This window comes from Manis pentadactyla, chromosome 2 (genome assembly GCF_030020395.1).
Source record: "Manis pentadactyla isolate mManPen7 chromosome 2, mManPen7.hap1, whole genome shotgun sequence".
Taxonomy (NCBI): domain Eukaryota; kingdom Metazoa; phylum Chordata; class Mammalia; order Pholidota; family Manidae; genus Manis; species Manis pentadactyla.
In genome coordinates, this window is record NC_080020.1 from 213,830,424 (window position 1) to 213,857,976 (window position 27,553).

Sequence of the window (27,553 nt, forward strand, 5' to 3'; positions counted from 1 at the left end):
AACCCACCACCAGCCCCTGCCCCAGCTTAGAGAAAGTCCTAGTGGTACATTACTCACCATGACACCTATACAATCTCTTTGAGACTGAACTTGTAACTACAGTAGACCCTTGAACAGCATGGGTTTGAACTGCGAGGGTCCCCTTATATCTAGATTTTTTTCAATAAATATATTGGAAAACTTTCTGGAGATTTGCAACAATTTGAAAAAACATTTTCTTTTATTTATTGTAAGAATACAGTATGGAATACACAGAACATATAAAATATGTATTCATCAACTGTTTATATTACCTGTAAGGCTTCCAGTCAATGGTAGGCTATTAGTAGTTAAGTTTTGGGGGAGTCGAAAGTTACATGCAGGTTTTTGACTACACAGGGTGGGGTGGCAGTGCCCTTAACCCTCACACTGTTCAAGGGTCAGCTCTACTTGATCCTCTCTCCATTGGTGTGTGGGGGGGTGCGTGTTTGTATGCACACACACTTCCATATCACCTCTATCTCCCAGCCCAGAGGACAGTGCCTGACACAAAAAGTTACTACAGTTAGATGACTGCCTGACTAATGAAAAGACTAAGCCTGTCACTGTAGCCCTCAAGATCTCAGGTTGAATTCCTATCATCTCCTATGTCAGCCCGTGCTCCAGATACTGGGGACTCCTTTCCAGTCCCCAGAGCTGCTTTACACTTCCCTTCCACACTAGGTCTTGGCTCAGACTATTTTCTTTGCTGGATGCGCTCTGTACTCTGTCTTGTGCAGGCGTCCACTCCCTTCCACACCAGGGCCCCTTCCACTGTGGAATCTTCTCTGAAACCCCCCACCTGCCCCAGGCCAAACCACATAATGCCTCTGCCATAAATGTCTGTCTTCCCTGTCCTTTCTCTCCAAGACTGTAACTCCTTGAGGGCATCTCCTCTTCAGTAGTTAATTGATATTTCCAACAAAAGCATTTGGGAAGCAAAGAGACTCCCTATATAACACTTTTGTATAGTGTCTCACACAACTGTGCCCCGGAGTGCCTTTCCTGGTGTCATGCACTTAGTGGGGACACAAAAATATTTTTGCAGGAATATTTTCTCCCTCGGACCTGTAAAAATATGATGGTGACAGTCCCCATCTACACATTAATTTATGAAATTAAATGCAGATCTCCTATGTTTACAACATGAAAAAGGTGTCTGTTTTCATCAATGAACAAAGTCTGTCTTTTTTCAGGATTATTCCACCTTTACTTGAGAAATAAATGCATGCCTTATGCAGCAGATCAAGGGAGTGACTGTATTTGCCAGTGTACCAGACATGCTGCTGCGTAAGGGAAAAGGAATTTCTCCTGGAGCTGATAATTTCCAACACGTTCAGCAACATTTGTCTCTTGAGCTTCTGAACAAGACCATGTATGTGAAGGCATACAAAACCTATGAAGCACTAAAATAAGGAGGAAATTATATCACTATTCCTAGCTATTAATTTTCCATGCTAATGTTTCATGATTATTTTTTAGTTCAGAAAATAGTCATTGGGGCTTTCACAAATACTACCTGAACATAAATCCATAGAGACAGAAAGCAAGAGTGGTGGTTGCCAGGGCCTGGGGAGGGCAGATGGGGGGGCGACCATGTGATGGGTCAGGGCTTCCTTTTGGGGTGCTGAAGATGTTTTGGAACTAGATGGAAGTAATGGTTGCACAGCACTGCAAAGGTACTAAGTGCCACTGAATTGTTCAGTCTAAAATGATTTCTTATATGTTATGTGAATATCACCTCAAAAAGACTACCTATCACTTAAATAATACTGAGTACTTTCTAAATGTCCCACAGGACAAGGCACTGCTATATTCTAGAACAGCCCCAGATCACAAGTCCCACAGCACTTGAATAAGGAATAGGGTCCACCATGTATAAGCAGGGCCATGTCCCAAAATGTCCTCAGAGACACTCAGCTGAGCACCACTGCAAGCCAGCCAACCGTTGCTAAGTATTTGTATTTCGGCTTGTGTCTCCTTTGGCTGATACAAGGACTGGTCAAGGTGTTGAGTTTGATGAAGGGCCTTCTAGTTCCAGAGTGGAGCTTGAAGCAACTTTTATTTCTTCCTTTAAATGAGTGGAATTTTCCAGAGACAACCACCCGCAGGGTAGCCCATATATTTCCCTGGGCCATCTGTCCACCAGGGCCCAGTGGAGGAGAAGGAGGAGGATCCCACCCAGAGGGCAGAGTCATGGCCCCAGCTTCTCTCCATTCCGGACGGGTTCTGCAAAAGCAAAGGCTGACTGTAGAGAAGGTTGGGTGGATTTGTCCTAGCAGCTCACAGCTTCTCAGGAAACAGTTCTTTTGTTGTCTTGTCAGGGGAGGAACAGACTCTCTGTCAGCGAGATGAAGGGCAGGTGCAAGAGCAGCCCCCAATCAGGCGTGCGGCCGACCCACTGGGGCCAGCAGCCCATCCATCCTGTAACACATAGGGCCCAAAGGGAAATCACACCCTTCCATTTCAGACATGGCCGTACTATAGTCAAATTGCATCCGCCAGCACTACAACCAAAGTCTACGGGTCTTTACCACTTAAATTTCCTCCTTATTTTAGTACTTAGTACATTTTCATATCCTTTGCATACATCAACTCATTCAGTAGCCCAAGAGACAAACATTGCTGAATGTCTTGGAAAATACCACCTCTAGGAGGAGTCCCTTTTCCCTTACACGGTGGTGGTTCAATGAACAAAGAAAACCTGGGGACAGAGTGGTGTTCACATGGGGTTCTCTACATCCAGCAAAAGGGGTAACCCCAGGAATCCCACACCGAGACATCTGTCACCAGGGGAGAGAATTCTGCTTAATTCTTGAAATTACAACTTTGTTGGAAACAGAATTGATAGAGTTTACCATCAACCCAGGTCATCTAACAGGTTTGGACCAAGACAACCTCATCTTAGCAGTGACTGCAAAATTCCCTGACAGACAATGCGTTAGGTTTGGGAAACCAACAGGAGTGGTGGCCCTTGACTGTTTTTCTCAAGAAAAGACTGGAAAGCTGGATGCTTAGAAGTCTGGATGCTTTTATGGCATTTGCAATTGCTCAAAGAAGCAGGATTACTTATGACTCCATCTAATAAGTGCCTGGCAATCCCTGACCTCTCTAACTGCTATGTGCGTGCAGAAGTAGACATTTAAACAAGCCAGGCAGATTTCGAAGTGTTGCTGGAAAATGGAGAATGTTATGGAAGTGCCCAGGCATGAAAGGCAGGCACAGACACATGAGCACACACTTCTCTCTGGATGGCACCATCCCCAAAGCCTACAGAAGTCCGTGTGAATGTTCTGAGCACGTGCCCCTTGACATACTGTAAGAAGACACATCAGTTGCTCAGGAAAATACAGGTTCCGTTGAGCCACCCGACTCTGTATCCTCCACTCAGGCAGAAGAGCTCCCTGGGAGTCCTGGGTCTGAGGCTTCTGAGGGCTATGCCCTGAGAGCCCCAAACCCTCTCAAGAGAAAGGAGATCCTGCAATCCTTCTGATGTGGGCACTCCTAGAAAACGATCATCACCCTCCCCCTTTACCAGTGAGGAAACTAAGGCTCCGAGGTTAAATGGCTTTCTCCAGACCTCAACAGCCGACGAGCACAGGGAGCAGGTCTGGGATCCAGGGCCCCTCTCTTCAGAGACCGGAGAATGAAGCCTGCACGCTGAGCTTGTCTGAAGCAGATTGGGGCGAGTGGTGTAATTTCAGGGGCTAATTCTCAGCCAGATGCCAACCACTAGAGCATTAATGACACATTTGCCTCCCTACCATTTACACTGCAAGAAAAGAGTGCCCCAGAACAGATGTTCCCAGCTACCCCAGGTTTCCTGGTCGACAGGATGGTGGGGTCTGGGCTCACACTTTTCAGTGTCCCACACCCGAGAGCGTGCGTCTTTTCATAAAGGCAACCTGGAGCTGTGATCATCTACTTACTTGAATGCCTCAGGTGTTTGCAGTGCCCTTTGCAGCCTGTGATCTCATTTGACCACCTGGATCATCTTAGCAATACATTTAATTAGTTCTTTGAAGATTCTTGGGTTTCCATAGTCAACCTGTTCAAACAAAATACCCCCACAAAGGGACAGTACCTTTTATTGGCTCACACCTTGGCAGTAGTTGGCAGCTAGCTGAGAATCAGGCCGAGAAGTGGGAAACAGCATTGGGAGGGGTTGGCAGAAGCCCAAGAAAGGAGGTTGGCAAGCTCTAAGCCCCTCCCAGCAGCCCACCTCCCACTTTTTCAGGAAGAGGCTCTATGGAAGCCACTCCCTGCTTCCCCTACCCACTAGAGACTGACTCGACCCACGAGGCCGAAGGCAGAAACTAGAAGAGATGCAACCGGAGAGATAGGGGAAAAAAACATGGAATAAACCAACCATCAGAGGCTCTTCAATCTTAATTCATTTTATTCTACAAAATGCTATTCAATTGAAAGTGGAAAAGCTAACCAAAAAAAAAAAAAAAAAAAACCACAAAGAAAAAGTTTTAATATGTTCTTTCTTCCATAGCAGCAAGCTTTTTCTAACAAGCTTTCTTTAGTGCAAATACTGTAGGCTTGTATTACAGTAAAATAACAAAACAACAACAACAAAACACCACCAGAGATGCTTCAGAGCAGAGCTACTCCTCAATTTTCAAAACTATACAAAGATTTTTAAGCTCACAGTCCTGCCTGGAAAGGCCTATGTAGAAGCCTTTCCAATGGGACCATTTCACCAATTAAAAAAAAACAAAAAACAAGAAAAGGTGCTCAGGAAGGTCATTACGTTGCCCACAGAGCTCTAGGAATCTCATACAACTTGTTTGCCCCCAAGATCTTCTAGCAGACTTAACGCCACATCATTGACATCTCAAATACAGATGCACAAAGCATATGATTTTCCACTATATACCGAAATACTATATATACATTTCTCACTGCAGAAAGGACACCCTGATACCTACTTTACACAAAGGCGAATATCTTCTTCCTTGACATCAAGTAACCACAAACTAAAATAAATGGAATAAACTTTTAATCATACAGAGAAAATAATTTTTGAGGAACGGGGCAGGATCTTCCGTTGTGTTCTCTTACAATGTAGACTTCTCGGTGGTCACTGTCCCCGGAGGAATGACAGTCCATCTTTCAAAACAGAACCTTTTTACACAGTTTATACAGCACACATCACAAATCATTTTAGAAAACCAAAAAGCATCATTAGCCTAATTTTTTTTTAAGATGAAGCAGAGACGGAGAGAGGAACTGGGTATTTTAATGCTGTTTCTAATGAGGCTTGATACAACACAAAGATGTAAACATTTAAAATAAATAATAAAACAAATGTCGATTTCATTTCCTCTTCCCCTTCCCAAACCCCGCTCGAAATTTGACCCAGACCCTCCTGAACGTGTCCACATTGGAACATTAAGACCTTTCATCGATGTATGGTCAAAACACTAGAAGCATGAGAAGGTATCGAATTAGTAGTGGGATGACTAGGTTTCCTTTTTAAAAGCTGGAGGACATGGGCACACCTGGAAATGGACACACACACGTACACACATACACACCAACCTGTCAATAAATAGTGAGATGCTGGCTTTTCAGATGAATGCCAAGGAGACTCAACAAGCAGAAAGTAGCAAGGCCCTTTTACTTAACTTTTTAAAAGAAAGTTACATACACCATATATCTTATTCGTCCACAAATTCTATAAGGACTCAGTTTACCCCTCTAACCATCTGAGGAGTGCAGAGCACCTCACATCACAGAGTAGAGGGAAAAGAGGTTTAGAGGTGGGAGGATATTGTAGGGGGCGGTCTTTGGGAACAAACCTCAGACTGAAGGCAATCTTGCCTCTATGAAGAAAGACCTTCTCACCTCCAAGTGTTTCTGCTTATCCATTATGTGGGGGGCCTTTAATAAGGGATGTCCTCATCCCTTAGTCTCCTCTAAAAGAGGAGATCTATCTATATATATGTATGTGTATCTGCGCCCAACAAAATGCCTGGCACATAGTAGGTGCGTATTCTTTACTTTCTTAAAGGGGCCACGCGCACATCTGGTCAGGGAAGGAGATCAACGGTTCTGTGGTGAGATTGCAGGGAACACAGTTGGTCCATCAAGGAGAGGGAAGAAAAGTCCTAATGTGTCTACGACTGAGCCCACCCTGAAACTCGGAGCCAAGTGGGAGTGAGAGGAGACGCCTCTCCCCAAGGCCTAAGAGAGGGAAGCAGGAGCCTCTGATGGCTCTTAGCTGTGTGTGATGGCCACAGGGGACACACCTGGCCTTTCTCACAGGCAGGACAATGATTTCTTTCTGAAAACTTCCCCAGTGAATTCTCTGTGTAGAGTTGGCTCCTGCAAATTCCTAGGCTTCATCTGGGATCTCCTCTCTTTCCTGTGTCAGCAGCTGTCCCCATCCACGCAGGCAGGAAGAGGACTCTTCCCAGAGAGGCCAGCTGGGTGGCCGAGAGGACTGTGTTTCACACTAGCCTGTCAAGGAGTGTCTGCCCTATGCTGCCCCAGAGCTGCCTGCAGCTCACCCGGACTCCACGCCAGCTGCCTCGTGGCTGGGGACACAGGGGAGGCACAGCAGGTCCCAGCCACACTCAGAGGCACCCCCACTGCAGCTGTTCCCTTAGCTGGGGCCACGGAGGAGGAAGCAACAGGCCGGTGTCTGGCGATTCTGGAGCAAGGGTATGTGTACATGAACTTGGAGAACAAGCCAGAAGGAAATAACTGAAATTATGCTCATGCGTTGTGTGAATATTCAGCCATCCCCAAACAACCTCTGGCTTTGGAAAAGCCAAACCACCACCTAGAACAAAGCCAGAGGGGTCCTGAATGGCCACACAGCCTGGAGGCGCCTAACATCCCGTGGGGTGGCTGGGGTTTTGCCTTCTGCTGGTCCCAAAGCCAACACAGCTTGAAATCTGAACTAAAGCCAAAGTCTGTCTGAGGAATGTCCAGTCTGGCCCCAAGTCAGATTGTGACCTGCAATGGCAGTGCCAAGTGGGGGCTTTTAGAAATAAAACACCAGAAAGCAGTGCCATTTAAGTAATGTATATATATGCAAAAGAAGCAAATAGCTCCAGATCGGCCACAAAACCAGGGGAGATGATTAAGCTTCAGAGCTGCCAGCCTGCTTTTCTTTACCCTGCTTGTGCCACTCCTGGCTCACTTCTGCTTCTTTGATTAATCTGAAGCCAGAAAGCCAACTGCCTGATCTTACTAAGAGCACCCTCACCCGCCAGGCCTGCCCTCCCAGAACCTCTGGGAAAATGTGAGGGCAGCATCCCAGCCAAGGAATGTGGGAAATAACATTTTTTTTTTAAGTATTTTTGGACAAAACTCCTTTCCTTTTAAGCTCCTCTGTCTGTGCAGCCTATCCTTGCACACATCACTTCCAGTCATAGCGGGCTGTGTATTTTCAGCACTGGCTGTTCCCTCCTGTATCTAGTGCATGGTAAGGGGGTAATGGACATTAAATAATGGCCAGCGCTCGAGGCCTGGCTGTGTGAAGGGATCAGAGGAGCCCATGTGTCAAGTTCTCTCCTTTCCTCCCAAGTCTACCTTTGAAATTGAGCTCCCATTGGTTCTGATTTAAATAATATCTATATAGTTTAAATTATCATACAATGATCTCTAGAGCTGCATCACAACAGCGGGTCTCCCTCAGAGCACAGCAACACTGAGGCCAATTCTGGAAGATCAGCAGGAGCTGTGCCCTTGGGAGGAAAAGGATGGGGTTAGGGGAGGGCAGGGATCATGCAGAGCTATGCTGGGCTGTGCTCTTGCGGGAGGCCAGAAGGACCCCCAGCTCACCCCCTCCCTCTGGGAAGGGGGCAGCTCTCCTGCAGTGGGAAGCAACCGTCTTATCTGATTTCAGCAGCCCCCAGGGATGATGCATAAGCTGCAAGTCATAGCAAGTTCTGAGCCAGCTGTGCACGGCTGGCCGACCACACCGGAGGACACAGTGGGGAAGGGGCAGGGGAGCAGGAAAGAGAAAGCACTTGATCCATCCATCAGGCAATAGAAGACCAGAGGGTAGAAGAGGCCTGGGAGGCGAGACACCAGGTGCTGGAGATGCTGTGAGCTGAATCCCTCTCCGCCTGTCTCTCTCCCTCCCTTTTGCCTTTCCAACCTCCGCAAAGGTGCCTTTGAGGCTTGGGGAGGGGCCCGGCCCACGCTTATTAAATCTGTGGGTGGCGTCACCCTGACAGCAGGGACTTGGAGTGACGTGGGGTTCCTCGGGAGGGATGCCTCCCTGATCTGGAGAGAAGGGTCCGGGGCAGAATGGCGAGGCAGCAATTAAAGGAGACGTCCTGCTCAAGACACTGGGTGAAGGGAAGCTGCCTAGGACACCCATGTGGCTTGTTGGCACTACTCCTGGCCTGGTAATTAGGCATTTGGCAAACCCAACCTGTGCTCCGGCTGTCTCACTCACACCCTGTCTTCTGGCCAAGCCGCTCCTCCAAAAGCCGTGTCAGAGGGTGGGAAGGAAGGGCTCTCCAAGCCTCCCAGTGATGGCGGCACCTCGAGAGCTCAGGGGGCCCTGCTGGTGGTTCTGGAGATGGCGGTGCACTGGGAGGTGTCATGGGAGGAAAGGGTCTGTATTGCACATTGACTGTCCCTTTCTGGACAAACATCAGCCCCAGAAGTCACCTGCTGCCCCATCTCCGGAAAGGAAGAGCTTTAATATTTAGACCACCCAGATGAAATGTCATGGCAAACTGGATAAAAACCAAGAGGAAGTGAAATTGACACTTGGGGGGAGGAAGGGGCAAAGAGAGGGAAGGTGACACCAAAAGGCACAGAGCATGCTTGGCGGGGCGGGAAAGACACCATCACTCCAGAGACCTATCGTAATAAAGGGACAGGAACCGGCCACACCAGCTTCAGGCTCTTCAGGAGCCAGAGAGATGCCCAAGTCTACCAAACCAAGTTCTCCAAGGCTTTTCAAGACACAGGATTTGCTTTGCAAGATGAATGAGGGAGGAGGTCCCATCATCACTTCCAAGACATCATCCGAGTCCTCCAGCACCTCTCCACCGAATCCCACCTGGGTCCCCCCCAGAGCCAGGAGGCTCTCTGTCAGGGTCCCCTCTTGCCCTCACTTCCCTGGAGTGCTTGAAGGTGCTGGTCCCTGGAAAGAGGCAGTGACGAGGACCCCCTGGGAGCCGGGTTACAGAGCCAGCAGAGTGGGGGAGTTCAAGGAGTCTGAAGACTGGTCCCCACTGCTACTGCTTCTGCGGTGAGCCTTGGAGCAGGACTCAGAGGGCGACGCAGGTGACTCCTGCTCTAGGACACTGGGGTAGGTGAAGACGAGGTTCGAGGTGCCTGGAGTGATGGCAGGCGTGGAGGTCACCACGATGGGAGTGTGCAGGGGCTCCTCCCCGTAGAAGCCCCCAGCAATGCTGATGGGCTTGATGACAGAGCGCTGGCCCTTGTCCAGCCCCGCCGATGACGACGAGGGGCTGTCTTCTTCCAGCGGCTCCTGTTTCACCACCACGGCACCCACTCCGCCACTCCCACTGCGCAGGGGCTGCAGCCCCGTGGCCGGCGGCGAGCGGCGCTCCTCCGGGCTGATCTTGCACACGGGCCCGTGGGCCACCAACATGAACTCCAGCTTCTCCTTCTCCTTCTGCAGCTCAGCAATTTCTTTCTGCAGGCCCGACTTCTCCTCCTCCAGCTCCTCTGTCTCCTGCAGGGGAAAGAGAGGTGTGTGAGGGACAGCAACCTGCTGGGGACCTGCCGCGGGGCTCCAGAGATGGTTCGAATCCAGGCGAGAAAAGGAAAACCAGCAATGTCCTCAGAGAAGCAGCCAGCTCACACACCCGGCCGCAGACCCTCCTGGTCTAAGCGACCTGGAGGCTCAAGATTCCTTTTATTTCTAAAACTCCAGATTGAGAAAGGAGAACACTGGCTTAGAGAAAGGGTGAAACAACAATTGTAGCTGCTATGAGTGGGCACTTATTTTGTGCCAGGCACCATGTTAAGCATCTCATAGGCATTATCCCATTCAATCCTCTAACAACTTTTTGAAACAGGTATTACCATCAGCCCCTTCTGCAGATAAGGAAACTGAAGTTCAGAGAGGTTTAGTAGTCTGTCCAGTGTCAGAATAAGCAGGTAGGGGAGCCCAGATTTGACCCCAAGGCATCAGACTCCAGAGTCCATACACTACTGCGCTCTACTGCCGTGGTGGCAGGAGCACCTCACCCTGAGGGGGCAACAGTGATGTCTGGAGGAGGAAGGGGCACAGCATGCCATTCTGCCTCCTCTCCGCCTGTGGCCTCAGCCCCATCCAGCCTGCCTGCAGACACAAAACCACCAAACTCCAAGCTCCATGATGGAGGAGACTTGCCTGCACACACAAGCCTAGGACAGTGCCTGGCTGGTAGGAAATGCTCCATTAATCCCAGCTGGCTCATCACATCCCCACTTCCCTTTCTCGCTCTGATTTCTGAAACAAGTGTTTCAGGACTCGCAGAAGCCTGGGAGAACATTCAGTTCAGCCCCAGTGCTTCAGCAGCTGAGGAACCTGACAGCCTGAGCGGGTATGTGAGGATGACAGGGCCCCACTGCAAGGACCTCAGCCCCTCCTTTTTTACACAAAGCCAGAGAAGCAGCAAATGCACGTGGAGGGAGTCATTATGAAGATGAAAAGGTATGTCACCAGCTCCTCCCCACTATTTCCTTAACACAGATTCCTGTTCAAGAATGGGCTGATATGGGCCAAAGCGTCACTAAGCAGAGAACAGCGTATTCCGGGGTGAAAAAAAGTTTCCATCTGTCTCAAGGGTCTGACGTCATGAGCTTATGAGAGGTTTCCTGCGGAGGATGTGGCTCAGGGGCCTGGGGGCGGGGCAGGGTGGGGGCTGGGGAGTAGGGTGTGAGGATTCTTGGGGAGAATAGAGGAAAGCAGAGGGACCCTGGAGGGTGGGGCTGGTGGTGAGGAGTGCCCAGCGTAGACCACAGGGCCTGGCTCCTGGCAGGGTTCGTGGTGAGGAGGGCTCTTCTGGGGGAGTCTCCCCACGGAGCGCTGGTCACTGACGGATCCACCCCACCTGGCGCCGAAGACCTCCACTCCGCCCCGACTCTTTCTAACACCCCCATGGGACATCACTACAGGCATCACAAGGTGTATGTTCAACACCCAAGGGTGAGGGCTCCAGGCGGACAAAGGGAAGTTCAAGCGGGTGGATGCAACCTGGGCGGATGAAATAAAGTGATGGCATGTGCTGGGTGATCTCCCGGGCCCCACCCTGGCCGGCCACTGCAAGGATCACCAACAGAGTCTCCCAGACCTCTTCACTTTGAAAACATCCAACCCAGGGGACTCAGCCCTGGCTCTGGGCTTCCTCCACATGGCACGTGGCCCATCCCACAGGGCTACACTCCGGCGGGACTTACGTGATGTGGGTCAGGTCAAGATTTCCAGAGGGCAAGGCAGGGCATGGGTCCCCAGGTGTGGGCGATCTGGCATCAGGACAGAGTGACTCACAAGGGCAGGACAAGGTACCAAGGCGATGGCCTAAGGCTCATAGCCAAGGAAGGGGAGCCTCCTGCCCATGAAGGATACGAGAAAAACCACAAACAGAACAACTCGGCTGGCACGTGGCCCACCTCCACGAGACCCAGAGAGCCCTGAAGAGATGAAGGAGCCCACACGGCAGGCGTCCCCCTGCCCAAACTACGTCCCTCGAGTTGGCTGCCGGCCTGGGGGCAGCTGGAACCTGGAGAAGGAGCCCTGGAGGGCTGCAGGTGTGGGCCTGCCCTGCTCCTGGGCTCCACGATGCCGGCACTCTCGGCCATCCTGCGCTCAGGAGCCCCGGCAGGTCTGAGAGCAGGGGACGTTCAGGCACTGAGTGAGGAAGGGAGCTGGGCCTGAGAGCCTGTCCAGTTCTCTCTTTCTGGGCCTCCGTCCCCCTCTTTTCTTAATCAGGGCAACGCTAACCCATGTGCTCAAAGGGAGAACGACTTGTCACCACGAACTCATCTGCAGGCCAGTGGTGGGCAAGGAGAGGGTGGGGGAGCCAGGAGCCTTGCGGCCCTTGTCCCAGCCCACCCAGAGACGCCCCCGCCAACGCGGGCTCCTCACCGCCTGCAGCTTCTCCGTCAGCTCCCGGCGTCGGTTTCGGCACTTGGCTGCAGCCAGCTTGTTCCTCTCTCTCCGGATTCGGCGCTTCTCCTCCTCCTCAGGGGAGAGCTAAGGGCCAAGGTGGAGGATCATGATTAGGTTCGGGTAAACGGTTCACCAGCTTTCTCTTTTAAACTGCATTTTAAGTAGGGCGAGAAACTCTCCTGGGACTGGGGGAGAGAGAGGAAGGCACGGGGTGTGCAGCCAGGGTCAGGGGTCCCAGGGCACGCAGCTCTCTGCTGTGTGGCCAGCCCGGCGGGCGCTTAGAGCCGACCGCCCTGTGGAAGGTGATGTCCCATGTTTGAGGGAGAGCACGGCAGCAGTGGTCAGGGGCTCAGCAGCCCAGGCGCAAGGGCAGCATTTGTCGTGTCAGCCCTGATTCGGTGCCAAGGCCAGAGAGAAGGAGCTGGGACTGCTTCCCCCAGGGTCCCCTTGTGCCAGTCGGGCCTGGCTCTCACCCACTTAAGCAGCTCTGCCAAACCCTGGCTGATCACTTCCCCATCACGCTGCCTGCTCGGCAAGCCTCGTTATCCCCATTTCGTTAAGAAGCTGGGTCCAGAGAAGAACCAGCCTGGGGGGAACGTTCTGCTGCCAAAGCGAAGGCCGAGGATGCCGACCCCACTCCCGACTTCCTCTGCAGCCCTGGAGTGCCAGATGTTCAGTTCACCCTGAGGACTCAGGTGTGCCAGGCACACTAGGCCAGGACGGGCCCGACAGGCAGAAGGGAAAGGGACCGTCAGGCACATTCAGTCCTGCTGCCCACCACATCGGTCCATTCAACAAATGAGTGTCTCCTATGTGCTAGGATCGGTTTGAGGGGTCTGAGATTTACCAGAGAACCAAACGGACAAAACTCCCCCCGCAGAGCTTCCAATCCGGGTCACTACAACCAGGCTGGCTGGGGGCCTGTGACTCCTGCCTCAGGGCATGAGCTGTGCTCCACTACAAGGGGCTGAGGTTCTGTTTACATAGAGCCCTTCCGGGGCTGTGACCCCAGTGTCCCCTGCAGGCAGAGGTGACACAAGGAGACGGCTGTGGGCCAAGGCAGAAAGCAATTTAAAAAGGAAAGGCCAGCCCATTCAGTTATCAGACGTGCATGGCACAGGTACTAAGGGCCAAGTGCAGTACCAGGGGTTAGAAGATCCTGAGGGTCCTACCCTCAAGAGAAACAGCCAAAGCCACTTTTCAAGGGAGCAAGAGAGGCTTCCCCCACTGAGGGATGCTGCCTCCACTGCCAGCCACCCCACAACAGCAGGAGCCACTCTCCCGGCTGGGCCCAGGTCCGAGTCCCCAGCACACTCCCTGCAGCCCTGCAGCTCTGCTGTTGGGATGTTCTGAACAGCAAAGCAGGACACAGCATCAGAGAGGAACCCCAGCCCTGTCTATACCGAGGTAACCCAAAGTGGCAGAGCCCCACACCTCGTTCTCCAAACGCTGGCATGAAACATGCCAGTGACTGCTCAGACCGGAAGTCTCTCTGGAGCATCAGGCATTTGAGCAGAGAAGTTCATCACAGCTTCTCAACTTCCGAATCCTCCCCCAACAGTCAATATGCAAGGCCCAGAGGGAGGCAGGAAGCCTGGCAGGCTGGAGAAACCTGGGGCCCCCTGGCGGCTCAGGGCCCCCCTCCCAGGGCCTCCCCTGCGTGTGCTCCTGCCCATCCGCGCCCGCCTCAGGGACCTCCTTCACTCCAGCAGGCCCCGGCCGTGCTCCTTCACCTCCTCCGCTGCCCCCACCCCACCGGGATGAAGACCCAGGCCCAGCTTCCCTCTCACCAGTGCCCCCCTCAGCTGTGTCTCTCGCCCGCTGCAGGCACACCGAGCCCGCCCGTTGGTCATCTCTCTGTTAGTCTTCAGGTCCCTTCCAAAGACCTGGTCTTGGAGTCTCACATTCAAGTCCTGGTTGACTTCCCTCCTCAAGCCCTGTCCACCGTCCCAGCCTCTAAAATCCTCCCCCTCCCCAGGACAGCCAGTCTCCCTCCACATTCTCTCTTCTGAGAGGTATCAGGCCAACTGGGGACAGAACATAGAAAGAGTATTTCTGTGTGGCCTCAGGCGAATCACTGAACTGGGCCTCAGATTTCCCTTTATAAAACGGGGTTAAAAGGACTGTCCTGCCTCCCAAAGAGTTTCTGTGGTTATCAAATGAGGTGCATTGTGAGAGCGCTCTCCAAACTAGAAAGTGCTAGAAAGAAGATGCAATTCAGAAGTCTCCTCTGATGCTTCATCTGAGTCCTCAAAGAGTCCACATCAACTGGAGGCCCAGAGCCACCCTGCTGTGTGTGGGGGTCAGCTGCCTGGCAGACGTTGTGAGGCCACTTGGCTGAGACCCCGAGTACTTGCTGTTCATAAACCTGTCTCAACCTGAGCTCGGTAGTCAGCAAGAGAGCCTGATGGCCCAGCTGCAGGCCTGGGTTCAGGGCTCCCCACTGAAAGGGTTGCCAGGGCTCCCGTTGAGAGCCAGCTCAGCACCCCCATCACTGACAAGGGGCAGTTCGACCTCTCTTCCCGCTGGGCTGCTTCTGGACAACTTCTGGCCTTCCCACTGGCCTAGAAGTTTCTCCCTATGGGAGCTGTCAGCATAGGAAGCGTCATAGTGACAGTGAATGGCTACAGCTTGCATGTGTCAGTACCACCATGTACCCATCCACAAGCCACACACACTCCCTCCCCTCAGTGCCTCCTCAGTCACTGCCTGTGGCCTCGGGAGCCTTCGGGGCAGGCTCTGGAGGCCCCGGTGGGGCCCCAGACTGGCTCCTGCTAACAGGCTCCTCCCCTGGGAAGGCAGAGGTAGCTTCAGAGGGAAGACCCTCAGGCTAGGGAGCCCCAGAGCCAACAGGGTTCCAGGATGCCCCTACCAGGCTCCCTCTAAGCTGCCGGGTGACTGTCTGAACTAACTGACATGGGATAAAACGTTCCTGGCTCTCTCCCTCCCTCTCAAAAAAGGAAGGAAATTCTCCAGACAGATTGTCTTAGGGCCCGCCTAGGTGAAGTGGTGGAAAACCACAGGGCTGAAGGTCAAAGAAGATAGGTTCCAGTCCTGGCTCTGCTGCTAGCTCACCGTGTGACCCTAGACAGGGCCTTTCTCCTTTCTGGGCCTCAGTTTCCTCCTCTGTAAAATGGGTACAGAGGGAACATTAGAAAAGCTGGTCTCCAAAGTCCTTTCCAGATATCAACTTCTAAAGTGGGTGTGAGCTGGGCCCAGAAAAGAATGAGAAGTGTCCAGCACAGCTTGTTTTGTTGTCCTGCTAGTCTAATAGAGTCCCTCAGAAAACAGGCTCTCACTCGGGGATCACTTAATAGAGGGGGAATCCGGCTTACCAGTGGCTATAAAGCTCGGCACCTTGGACTTTCTGAAGGAAGCAGATTAATAAAGGACATTATGACCACTGCTACTGCAATATTTACAACTAGTTATGGAAAGCACAGTGCAGACATTAGCCACTGCCCCAGCAGAAGCCCATCTGCAACCCCAAGCTGCAGCTCTTACAGTATCTATTACACACACCTCCCCATGCTGCCCTGCACTGGGCCTGCATTAACGAAACATGAGAGCATGCAGCAGACATAAGGCCCAGCTTTGTCCTTGGGAACAGGACTCCTGCAAAAGCTTCCAGTTCCTCTGAGCAGCAATTCTTGTGACTCTCTGTATCTTGGGGACCACTGGCACTGGATCTATGATTACCCAGTGGGGACCATTTTGGAAAGTCCCTGAATTGGAACACTGTAGACCTGGGGATCCCGGAGTAGAGGGGGACAATGGTTGAAACGGGGATGTGTTCTGATGCTGGAACTGAGGCCATTCTCTGGGAGAACATTCATTGCAAAAGGGATTCCACTGCTCAAGCATTTTCCCTTCCCTGGACTCATGGTGGCGTAGTGCCGCAGACAGCAGAGCTGCACAGGGAGCCCATGGAACCGGGCTCTGACCCAGACTTCCCGCTCACCTTCTGAGTGGCCCCAGGCTGCTATGTCTGGGCCTTGGCCATGTGATCTGTGAAGGGGGACTCTTTGAAGGCACCTTCCCTCCTTCCTGGAATCACGCATGATTCTGATTTTGCTTTGGGGAATCGGGGCCCATCACTGCCCTGGGTCGCTGTTGAGACACGTGATCAGGTGATGGGCCTTTTGACTATGTGCAGATGCTTCTGGACAGCAGAGCCCCCCTCCACCGACTCTCTGGCATCCCTGCCCACCAGGTGGACTCCTTCTCAAAGCTGAGCCCCTCGAGGGAAAAAATGCTGACATCTACCCTCCTTCCCTCACAGTCAGCTAAAGCAGCTGAAGAGACTCCAGAGACCCCAGATGCACTTCCGCAAGATGCATTCCAGGCTCTGGAAACGGGCTCCTGCTTTGAGTTGGAGGCCTGGGACACTGAGGAGGACGGAAAGTACTGTGGGCAGTACCGGCCTAGTGCATGACCTCTTAGATCTGCTGCAAGTCTCATCGGCACCAGGTAAGAGCTAATCCAAGAAAGCTCCCAGCCAGGGATCGTTGGCTGCTTGTCCTGTGATCCCTCTGCCAAGGGTCAGAGAAGGAAACCGCAGCAGGCAGGTCCTAACTGTCCTTCCCACCTGCTGACACCTTGCCACTCACAGCATGCTTTCCCACGAGTGATCTCATGTAGTGGCAACAAGGCCTGGCTGGCAGGCACCATTATCCCCATTTCGCACAGAGGAAACGGAGACTCAGATTCTCAGGGACGTGGGCAGGATGACAGAGCCAGGCCTGACTCAGGTCTCCGGCTCTGCCTCCAGTGAGGGTCATGTGCCCCTGGCCCCTGGCTCCCTCTTCTCCCCAGGGTGCCCAGAACATTGACCTTGCTCCCACCAGTCTGCAGAAGAACAGTCTTTGCTACGAGGCCCTGAAAGCCACCAAGTTGGCTCCTTTACGCTGATCCGAGCTATACCTGTTCATCTCTCCTCCTGCGGCCCACAGTAGTGCCAATGGTCTTGATCACGCCGGGTCTTGGGAGGGCCATGTGCCCAGGGACAGAGGCCAGGCTCGGCAAGGGGCTGTAGGGGTGCGAGCGGGGGTACGGGTTGGACATGGAGGTGATCACGGTGGGCTGCACCATCCACTGCAGGTCCTGGCTGGTTGTGATGGCGTTGATGGTGGGGATGAAGGCGCTGCCTGAGCCAGGCATATCTACCCGGAACTTCTGAAATGAGGAGAAAAATAGCATTGAGCCAATAACCACCGAGCAGAACAGGACAAGCCAAGCAGGAAGCAAAAACTAGCAGAAAGCAGAGTCAGTGCTTAGGGGGCCAAGGTCAAGATACCAAGTGGGCTTCCCCAGACAAGTCCGGCAGGTCCTGCACACCCAAGAACAGGGCAACCTTTATTCCTGGGGCCCCACGTCAGATCTGCTCCCTGACTGAGCTCCTAGGAACTCCATCCCGGAGTGGCTTAGCAAGGATGTGGTCATATCCCAAATGACTTCTAGGATATGACTGCTGCTCACGCTCAGCAGGCCCTCTCTGTAGCTCCCCAGGCTAGCTGTGCCCACAGCAGCAGCAGGACCGGCCTCCCACTTCGGCCTCCTGAGCTCCTGGGTCACCTGCCATTTATTCCCCAGGGTACCAGCTCAGGACCCCTCAAGGAGATGTGCATACCAACAGCTCTAGAGTAACACAGACCACCAGGAAGCTTATGGTGTCTGCTTTTGTTACTTTCCAGACAGGTTCAGGATGGGGCTGGGATCCCACCATGGGGAGATCAGGCCCATGAAACAGTGTCCTCCAACCCCAGAGACTGGAAGTGGCAGCATTTGCTGCCCAGCTTCCCTTAGCGTCCTTGTCCTCCTCCCTCACCCCATCTCACCCAGGACAGATGCACTGTGTCTCTTTACTTATGTACGTATCCACCTATCTGCTCACAGATGTGCCTGTGGGAAACTTTGGTGCTGCTAGCTCCGAGTTGTGTCCCTGTCTCTTCATCTATGCCCAGACCACTTTGCAGAGCTCGCTGGAACGTGCTGCAGGAAGGATTCTGTTTAAATATAAGATGATGACAGAGTGCAAAAGCTGAAACAGGCCATGCTCCTCAGCAGTTGAACCTGACCTTTCTTCCCCGAATGGAACCCTCATCCTCAAAGGATTCTTATTTCCACAAAAAGGTCTGCAAATCCTTTCTTCCCTAACCTGGTGGGTGAAATGAATAACGAACACTTACTGAGAACTCCCCCAACAACAGGTACCACGGTAGCTTTAACTTCAATTAGCTCATTAATTCTCCCTTTGAGGTAAGAACTACAATTAACTCAATTTTAGAAGCAGAAATTTAGGCATGGAGAGATTATGTAATCTCAGGCCACATAGCTAATAAGCAGTGGGGTCAGGAGTCAAACCTAGGTCAGCTTGACAGAGAGACCATAGCTCTCAAACATGGTGCTATACAAGCTTCTGTAGCATTGCTTTCTTCCAAAATCCAGCCCCAAGTGCCAGCATCCACCCTCACTGCCCTCAGAACATCAGGTCAGCCCTGCCAAGGGTCCCTGCAGGCCTTCTCTCTCACCCAGGAGGCCCCACAGGTCTGTCTGATCTCAGATGAAATCCTGCCATCAGTAGCATGGATGCTACAGCCTCCCCTCTAAACTGGCCCAGTTGGACCAACCAGAAGTATGAGCAGCAATGGCAGCTGCCACCACTGTCTTTGCCCCTGGTGACGTCTGGGGTCCTACTGTGTAAGTGACGCTTGGAGCACCTCATTATAGCTGAGGGAGTGGGGGGCCCTTCCTTGCTCACTGCCCTGCAGCAGCCTGACCCCAGTCTGGGTGGTAGAATGGGGCTGCCTCACCTCCCAGACTGTCGGCCAAAGGCATTCAGTGAGGAGGGCTGCCCGGCACAGTGGGGTCTGAGTCACCTCAGAAGGCAGGCTACTGGGCTTTTTATCAGGAGCTGATTGAAAAGAAGCAGGTAGGTATACACGGCGTGTGTGGAGGGAAGGTGCAGTGAACGAGGAAGAAGCCGAGTGAGAAATGATTTTTAAGGGCTACAAGTGGGACAAACAGGGCTGGGCCGTGAGGAGGCAGAGTGCTGAGAAGGTGTGAGTGTGGCGCAACGCACACAGGAGCCCTGAGGCCCACACGGCTGTTTCTCCTGGGCTGCTTGCTGGGTGGGAGGCTGGGGGGAGTCAGCACTGTCCGGACGGGGGGCACAGATTTGAGGCCTTAGCAAATCACTGAGAACTCAGTCCCTCTGTCTGTAAAGGGGAATATAACGAAACTCACTGCACTGTCTTGAGGATTAAGTAAGTAGCTCCTTGTTAATCACAGGCTATAAAAACATACCAGTGGCTCTCAACCCTGCCTGCACATTATTTCAAGGAGCTTTTTAAAATTACCAAGGAGGGAGCCAGTCTCACCATTAGGGTTCTAAAATAACTGGTTTAGGGTGGGGTTCTGATAAGGCATTTTTAAAAAATGCCTGAGGAGATTCCAGTGAGCAGCCAGGGTTGAGAAACGCTGCTCCCAACAAATGGAAGGTGACATCGTCACCACTACCACCACCACCATCACCACGGTAAGGGTCTGTGCACTGTGCACGGGGTGGCTCCAGGGAGAACTGCTAGCTTCCCGCTCCTGGGAAGCACCCAACATTTTTATTCCATTTCTCTCCCCAAGTCAGCGTCTGAGTTTGAAGAATACCCAGGGCATCCAGCAATGGTTTGATGTGACCCTCCACCTCTTGGGAGAACTGTCAGGAAAGCACCCAGGAAATTTCACGCCTCACTCCAACAAACGAGAAAAAGCTCCCATTTCAGGATAGGGGAAGCAACAAAAAAACCTGAAGCAGAGCTTGGGGACCAAGATCCCACAGGAACAAGTGGATGACTCTCAGCCCTTCCCAGGGCCCTCCAGTCCACTTGCTCTGTGATGCCAGATCTACAGAACGCGCTCCCGGCCATCAGCCAGATTCCTTGCAGCAATGACTTGGTCTAGACAAAACAAGACAGCAATAAAAACAAGGCAGCAGGTAATGACTGCCTCTGAATGCATGTACAACTGGTTTCAGAGGGAGGTAAAGCCATCTGGATAACACACTGGCTCTAAACTGCAAGGAAAACAATGTCCCATCCCCAGAGGGGACTGGGGCTCTGATAAAGAAGGCTTTTGTCTCCAGGAGAAGCCTCTCAAGACACACACGCAAGTTGAAATTAGATCTGGCAGAGGTATCTTGTCTCAACTATGATGGTTATTCAGAAAGTGGCACTGTGGTAGGAGAGAAGTGAGCTAGGAGTTTGCGGTCCCAGAAGTCAGGCTGGTGTTCAGTGCCAACAGACGCAGAATCAGTCAAACGTCATGTTGGAGATAAACCACTGTTCTCGGTGAACAGGTTAACCCTGCGCAGAAACCAAGATAGAGTTTGCCGGATGTGGGGATTCCAGAGGTTTGGTACCTGCTGCAGTGCCAGGTGTGAGCTGGAAGTAGGAGCAGAGACGAGGTAACCCTGGACCTCACTTGACTCCCCTGGGACTCTCCAACCACCCCCACCCCCAGCCCAGAAGCTCCTCCTCTAGGGACAGGATAGAAGATGCTGGAGGCTATGTGGCATTCCAGCCTGGCAAAGCCTCTAAATGCTTATTTAACTGTGTCATCCTGTTGACTTCTGGGTGGGCAAGAATGCCTATAAAAGGACAAACTGGCGCCCACCAACCTCCTAGAGCTGAGTCTGGCAAAGTTCTTCTGAAAAAGGCCAGATAGTAAATATTTTAGGCTTTGTTGGCCATACAGTCTCTTTTGCAACTACTCAACTCTGCCACTGTAGCGTGAAGCAGTCAGACAACATGTAAACAAATTGGCATGCCTGACTTCCATTAAACTTTCTTTACAAAAATACACGGGCCATAGTTTGCGGAGCTCTGTTCTAGAGGATCATTCTCATCTCCTATGCTCGTGATGGGGGGAAAAAAATAAAGAGAGGAGGAGCAAACAAAAACTCAGAACTATTCCTCTGATCCGAGGGGTCACAGGATGGACTCTCTCCCATCAGATTCAGTCTCCAGACCTGAGGCCGAAGCTCGAGCCTTACAAGCCTTGCTGTGGGTCCTTGGGCACCAGAACCTCCTTTATCGTGCAGCACCCTGCATTTAAGGGTGCTGTTGGGCTGCTCAGTAAGTATGCATGTCCTCCTCCCACTGCCTATGCAAAAGACAACTCAGAACACAGGAGTCCCAAATTCATCGGGTCAGAGAGGTCCCTGCACCCCAGCAGTTGCTGATCTGGGAAATGATCTTTATGAACTCTACAGCAGGGCCTTGGATTCAGAAATGAGGGTCACAACCACGGCCTTCTGTAGAAGGGCCCAAGAAGTAGGGTTTGGGTTCCCTTTTCTTGCAGACATGGATTGCACAGGCTTATCCCAGAAACTCCTGAGCTGGGCAGAAATGGCATTTGAGATGGAAGCCAGGGTTGGTGTTCTTGGTCCATCCCCTCAAACAGGCATTTCTCTATCAGACTGATTTCCAACCAGGCCACCAAGCATTCCAGCCATGTACCCCATGCCTGTGACCTGTCTCAGCAGGCAGGCATGACTACACATGTCTAGGAAGGGTCTGGGTTCTTACTCTTAAGGAACCCCCCCTCTTTTTTAGATTCCCAGCATGGGAAAGAAAAATTCCAATATCCCAGGAGACTGGCTCAGGGGAAAAGGGGTAAGGGCAAACCCTGCCTCATTTGCCCCAGACTATCAGTTAAAGTCCAGTTTGACTCAAGCACTCTATATTTGTACTGAACTGGGATGTTCTCCTCAGCCTCCTATATGGAATTCTACCAGTCTTCATAGATTCTGCACTGGACAGCCCTTTGACCTTTCATTCCTATCTGAGGAAAGCCACTTATATCACAGTAAAAACTGGTTGTAATAATTCACGATTTCCCAAATTTTCACAGTATACACACACTATCGCAGGTGACCTGTCATCTTCCTCTCTTTCCCAGGTCCACTTGAAAGAACCATGCTATCCCCTCCTTCTAAATGTCAGGGAAAGAAAAGGAAAAGAAGTAAGTGGCTGATAGGGAGTCAACCCCAGGTTCCCCACTTGCTTTCCTCCAGGTTTCTGGTCAGAAACCCTGCCCCAAAGCTTGGGGGGATTCTCTCTACTAATCTGTTTGTGCCTTTTGTACCCCTACCAACCCTCAGCTCCGCACTCAATGGGAAGGGTATGTCACTTCATCTTCCCTAGAGCCACAGCAGGGCAAGCATGGCCAAGTCACTGCCACACAATGGGAGAGAGACAGCGCCAGGCAAGAGGACACTTACATCGCCCCTCTCCGGTCCGGTGACTCCAAGAGGCATAGGGTTACCAAGCTAGGCCGGGAACAGATACATTTTCCTCAATCAGGGCAGCTGCTGTCATTATGAAATGCTGCGGTCATCAAAAAAGACCACATACTACATGGATGAGACATATCCACAAAGTAACAACACTATTTTCTTTCTTTCTTTCAACAAATAGACCAGAAAGTTGGCTTCCTCAATTCCCTGAACCAGTGCTTTTGTTCCTGTTCAAAAGAGGAAAAAAAACCCTGATGGTATAGAAGGCAAAGGTGCCTGCTTTCTTGTGCCTTGTCTTGGTGACTGCTCTGCCAGGCTAACTCCTGAAATGGAGCAGCTAACTAGACGCGGGGTCAGACTCTGCTTTGGCCCAGCTGGATCACCCAGACCTTATATGTCAGACTAGGCTCCTGACAGACCAGATCTTTTGATAGCTTCCAAATATCAAATTCACCCTCAAAAGGACACAGATTTGTTAGCAGGAAGTATTTTCAAAAGCATTTGCTAAAGGCAGTTCCAAATGAAGGGCATTATAATGGGGCACACAGAGGGCATATGCAGACTTTCTGTGTCTAATAGCCATGGCATTCAGACAAGTATTTAGTCACTAGTCACCTCAAGGAACAATTATGCAGGGACAACAGTGATTTGGATGTGTAAGTCCTGGTGTGTTTGTACTAAGAAAAGTTTTTTAAAAATGAGCTTCCTAGATTTACGCTCACCTTGAATAATGATGCAGGCAGAAATAAAGTAATGGAAGCACACTCACACAATACATGACAGCTGTTTCACCCCACTCACTTTGATGAAAAAGTGATGCTGACTTCCACCATCAAGAATCAGTGGAATTAATTCCTGGGGTAACATTGTGTTTGATCCTAATCTACAACATCTGTAAGATCCAGGCCCAAAAAGAACAATAAAGCACCAAACCCTTAATATCCACTTCCCACCTTCCCACCAATTCTGACCACCACCTCCTGAAACAATTCCCAGCGTCCTAATACAAACACAGCAAAAAAACTAGCCTCGGGGATTCATAGACTGTGTTTGCTCCCTAATAAACGGACTGACATCAAAACAGGGAAAGAAAAAAGCACTCCTTTTCAACCAGTTTTATTTAGAACAGAAAAAAAATTAGAAGTCAAGCAGTTCCTAGTTAACCACTGTTAAATATATCGCATTTATCTGTCCTGAATTAAAAAGAAAAAATTCTAAGAATTCTGAAAATTCACCAAGTTACCATTCTCTGGGGCTGGAAAAATACATTCCCTGGATAGTTCTTCTCAGAGCGTCCCATAGGGGGCGATAGAGAGGCATGGTTGGGGCTGACTTAGGAATCACAGTCATTTCTGGTAAAAGTTCTTTGATGTGAGGAATGTCCCAGCCTGGTACAGTTGGCAAAAGTTCACTCCGGGGAATTCTGTGTGTGTGTGCGCGCGTGCACGCATGTTTCTTGGGAAAGGGTGGCTGCCAAAGGAGAGCAATAGTCTGGTATTCCTTGATTCCAAGAAGGAACTGTCCCTCTTGATTTATTTTCACAAGTTATCTGAGGAACAGACAAATGACAACCTTGGAAAAGTTCTGGGTCTTGTTTTTGTTTTGTTTTTTCATGAAAAGGGGGCCTAGCTGATGAAAACAAGTTATGAAATGACCTATGTTTGTGTAACTGGCTGGGTTGCGTAATGCTCAGGCCCTGAAACCGTAATAGTCGTCGAGCAGCCAGGCAGGGCATATATCTGGGAGGTGTTTTCCTAGGAAAGTTAGGAGACAGAGAAAACAACAATAAAAAGAAAAAGCCAGGAGGGGGAGGCGTGTGCCACTATTACTGATAAAACGAAATCACCAATGACCAACCTTTGAGATTAAAACTATAACTGGAACAGGAAATATTTTTCATGCTTCAAGTTCCTGCCATATACAAGAACAGAGGTTTCAACAAAGAGTTATCTGCTCCCCCACTACCCCCAGCACCCAAGTCACTGGAACTCATGGCCGTGTATTAAGATCAATCTTTATGAAGCTAAGGAGGAAAGTTCTGGGTTGAGTAAACAGCAGCAAACTTACCAGGGATGTTAGACCCCACAAACAAAGACATCAGGCAAAAATAATATTCACTTTGCCCGAGGAAAAGCCAGAGAACTCTCTTTCACTGACTGGTCCACTGAGACACCACAAAGGAGGAAGGCCCATCACTAACTGCCAGGAAAAGTCTCCCCATAAAGGAAGCTGAGAGACAGAAAGTGATTACAGGTTTCATCTGGTATGTAATAAAGTTACCTTGAGCCTGAGAGCGGGTGGGGTCATAGCATAGACTTGTGAAATAAAAAAAAGCCTCTCAAATCAGTCCTAGGACCATAGAACAGCTTTGCTCAAAGTTGGAGAGATGATGGAAAAACCCTTCCCTCTCCTCTTACCATCTCCCTCCCCTCGGAGTGAACAGACTGAGGAACTCTTCTAAAATGTTATTACCTTGCCAATCCTTGCGGTTTGAAAGGCGCTTCAGTGAGGCTGTTGGGCCAAGCAGTCAGGCATATATGCGAAAACCCCGTGCAGTAGTTACCACTAATTGCAAAATCCTCATGTGTTACAGCATGCTAGGAATTAGCCAACAGCTGCTTTTTGCTTCGGTAATGAGGCCCCATTACACTGCTGGACTGAGTTCTCTTCCTTCTTCCTAGCACTGGTTTCCTGTCTGATTTTCTTCCAAAACAGGGAATTGCCTCCACTCACATCCTGGGCTCAAAGCCCTAGTGACACAGATTATTCAACTGGGGCAACTGATGTCCGGTCTGACTTCCCATCTAGGCCCCGGAGTCTGAGCAAAGCCAGGAGGCAAGACTGTATATTTCAACGATGACTGCCCACAGAAACACAGCAGAAGAAACAAGGAATTAAAAGCTCTTTTGCTGATTTGGGGAGGAGGAGAGGAATGTTTCGGAGGCTGTTGAGTTGGTGAGGAAATAGGTATAAATAACTCTAACCCATTGCCTAATGATATTTGGGCTCAGTATGAACCACTGAAAGGGCTGGAGAACAAACAGTATCAAACACTTTTAGGACAAGATTTGAAACTCATCACGATGGTGCTTAGTACTAAGGGTGCACTGACTGCACCCTCAGTGCATCAACTGGGCTCTCTCAAGTGGGTGCTTGAGGACAGCAGGGGAGGTAAGGGAAGAAAGAAAAGCCATTTGGGGGACTCACTGGGTTTGGGAAGATGCTTTGGAAAAGGTATCCTTCTTTGGATCCCAGAGAGCTGTGTTTCCATTTTATTCCCCAGCAGGCGCCACCCCTCCCTGGAAGCCCACCCCAGCCCCTCTTTACTGGTTGGCTTCTAGAGGCCAAGGCCACTGCCTTACCAGGAGCAACTCTTGCTGCAGCCAACTTAGCTAGAGATTCCACCGATCCTGAACAGAGGCGGGCTTCAGGTTGTAGTGGTTTTGTTAAGGCCAGCTCCCTCATAAGCCAGGGGGTGGGTGGGTGGCTGCTGCAGAGGGCAGGCTCCCCACCACCACCCCACCAGCAGCACCTTTCTAGTATTTATAGACACACAAATCTCGTGGACAATTCCTCCGGTGCAAACCAGTCCGGCTGCTTTAGAAACAAGTTGTTTTTCTGCCTCCCGAACCATCCAGGAGCCTAAGAGGTCTCTTTCTCTGACTTCTCCCTGCAGGCATCCTTGCCCCTGATGCCCCCAGACCGTCAAAGCACCCCTTCTGGTGCCAGTGCAGGCTCCTACTCTGACCCTAACAGAAGATGGGTGGGCGCAGGGCACACAGGCGCAGCCTGAGACTGTAGAGGCTGCCCTCCTCCTTCCTGACCTTCACACCTGATTCCCAGAGGGACAACCCTCGCCCTCATTCCGGATTACTTGTAGGAACCCAACCATGTTTCTGAGTCCCCAGCCTCTTCCAGAAATTAACTAAGACTGTTGGAGAGAGAGCAAAGAAGAGAGGGAGACGGCTTTCCTGCAGGAAAAGCGTCCCTGGATTAGGAAGGGCCAGCGGGTGCAGAATTTTTTGGTCCACCACGGAGAGGGAAGGCGGTGGAGGAGGGTGGGGTGGGGGGTCCTGGGAGAGGGTCACAGGCTCCCGGGAAGGGGGCCTGCAGTTCCAGCAACCTGTCTGGATGAGATGTAGGGAGAAGGAAAGGGTTTGTTGGTTATCAGAGCTCACTCCCAGCTCTAGTTTTTAAAAAGTGGTGGCGGAGGTTGGTGTGGGGCAGGACAATACGAAGTCCAGAAATTACAGTGGGGCCCATAGGAATTTTCTCCCCAAGCAGAGAAAGGTAAAAGAGCAAAAGCGGCAGGGGGAGGCAAGGGTCCGCCCGCTCCGCCAGGTGCACCCGCGGCCCCGCACCTACCTGCTGGCCGCCGCCGCCGCCGCTGGAATAGGACTCGGCGTGCGCAGGAGAGCCGCTGCTGCCCCGGGACGAGGTGTCAAAGTTCCCGGGATAATCCTGGTACATGATCCGCGGTGGGGGCCCGAGAGAAAACAGGGTGTCTTTCTTCCCCAGCGCTCGCCGCGGCCGCGCACCGGCTGCTGCGCGCTGCTTGCCTGCGCGGCCCGGGAGGCGGCGACTCTCCGGGAACAGTGCCTCCGGGGCGCCGAGCGAGGCACTTCGTCCCTGCCCTCCGCGCGCCGCGGGCCCAGGGGTCCACCCGGCTCCTCCCTCTGAAAGTCCGCGCGGCGCCCGGCCCCCTCCCCGCCGCGCGCAGCCGGAGCCCGGGCAAAAACTGGAGATTAAAAAAGAAGAGGAGCCAGGAGAGGTCACACTGGCCAGGTCTGGGAGCCCCCTATTTCAAAGAGGGAAGAAAAAAAAACAAAAAAAAAAGCGAAAAGAAAGGCTGCCGCTTGGAGAAACTTCTGTTTCTTCCTTTTAGAAAAGGGGCTGAGAATAAACTTCCTGTGGCCGCCTCGCCGCCGGAGTTTCGGGGCGGCTCGGACACTGGACTGGCTGCAGGCGGCCTGCGCCCGCTCCGCAGGGCTCAAGCAGAGCCGGCCTGAGGGGCACGCGGCCCGCTCCCGGCGCCGCGCGTCCCGCGCCGGACCTGCGCCCCTCGCCTCGCCCGCCCGCGCCTCTCTCCCTCTCAGTCCCGCGGGCGCCGCTCACTTGCTCGCTGCTTCTCTCGGAGC

At 51.7% G+C, this 27,553-nt stretch overlaps 1 protein-coding gene across 3 annotated transcripts; it reads right to left on the minus strand.

Moving 5' to 3' along the window:
• Positions 1-5,009: 5,009 nt before the first annotated feature.
• Positions 5,010-27,553, minus strand: FOSL2 (FOS like 2, AP-1 transcription factor subunit). 3 transcript variants are annotated; one of them, XM_057497314.1, is made up of 4 exons: positions 26,781-27,553; positions 17,048-17,299; positions 12,101-12,208; positions 5,010-9,700 (listed from the first exon to the last, which is right to left on the minus strand). In XM_057497314.1, the coding sequence occupies exons 1-4, from the start codon at positions 26,883-26,885 to the stop codon at positions 9,182-9,184; spliced, it is 984 nt and encodes a 327-aa protein (XP_057353297.1). In that variant the 5' UTR covers positions 26,886-27,553; the 3' UTR covers positions 5,010-9,181. The 3 variants fall into 3 exon arrangements, with proteins under 3 accessions (XP_057353297.1, XP_057353299.1, XP_036759480.2); XM_057497316.1 differs by having other exon boundaries at positions 17,048-17,296; positions 26,781-27,551; XM_036903585.2 differs by lacking the exon at positions 26,781-27,553 and adding an exon at positions 24,888-25,369.

Excerpts from the sequence above, each read along its gene's own strand:
- FOSL2 (XM_057497314.1), bottom strand. The coding sequence starts at position 26,885 with ATGTACCAGGATTATCCCGGGAACTTTGACACCTCGTCCCGGGGCAGC. Across the intron at positions 12,209-17,047 it reads GCAGGAGGAGAGATGAACAG|CTCTCCCCTGAGGAGGAGGA; the intron begins GTATAGCTCGGA and ends CTTGGCCCTTAG. Across the intron at positions 9,701-12,100 it reads TGACGGAGAAGCTGCAGGCG|GAGACAGAGGAGCTGGAGGA; the intron begins GTGAGGAGCCCG and ends TTTCCCCTGCAG.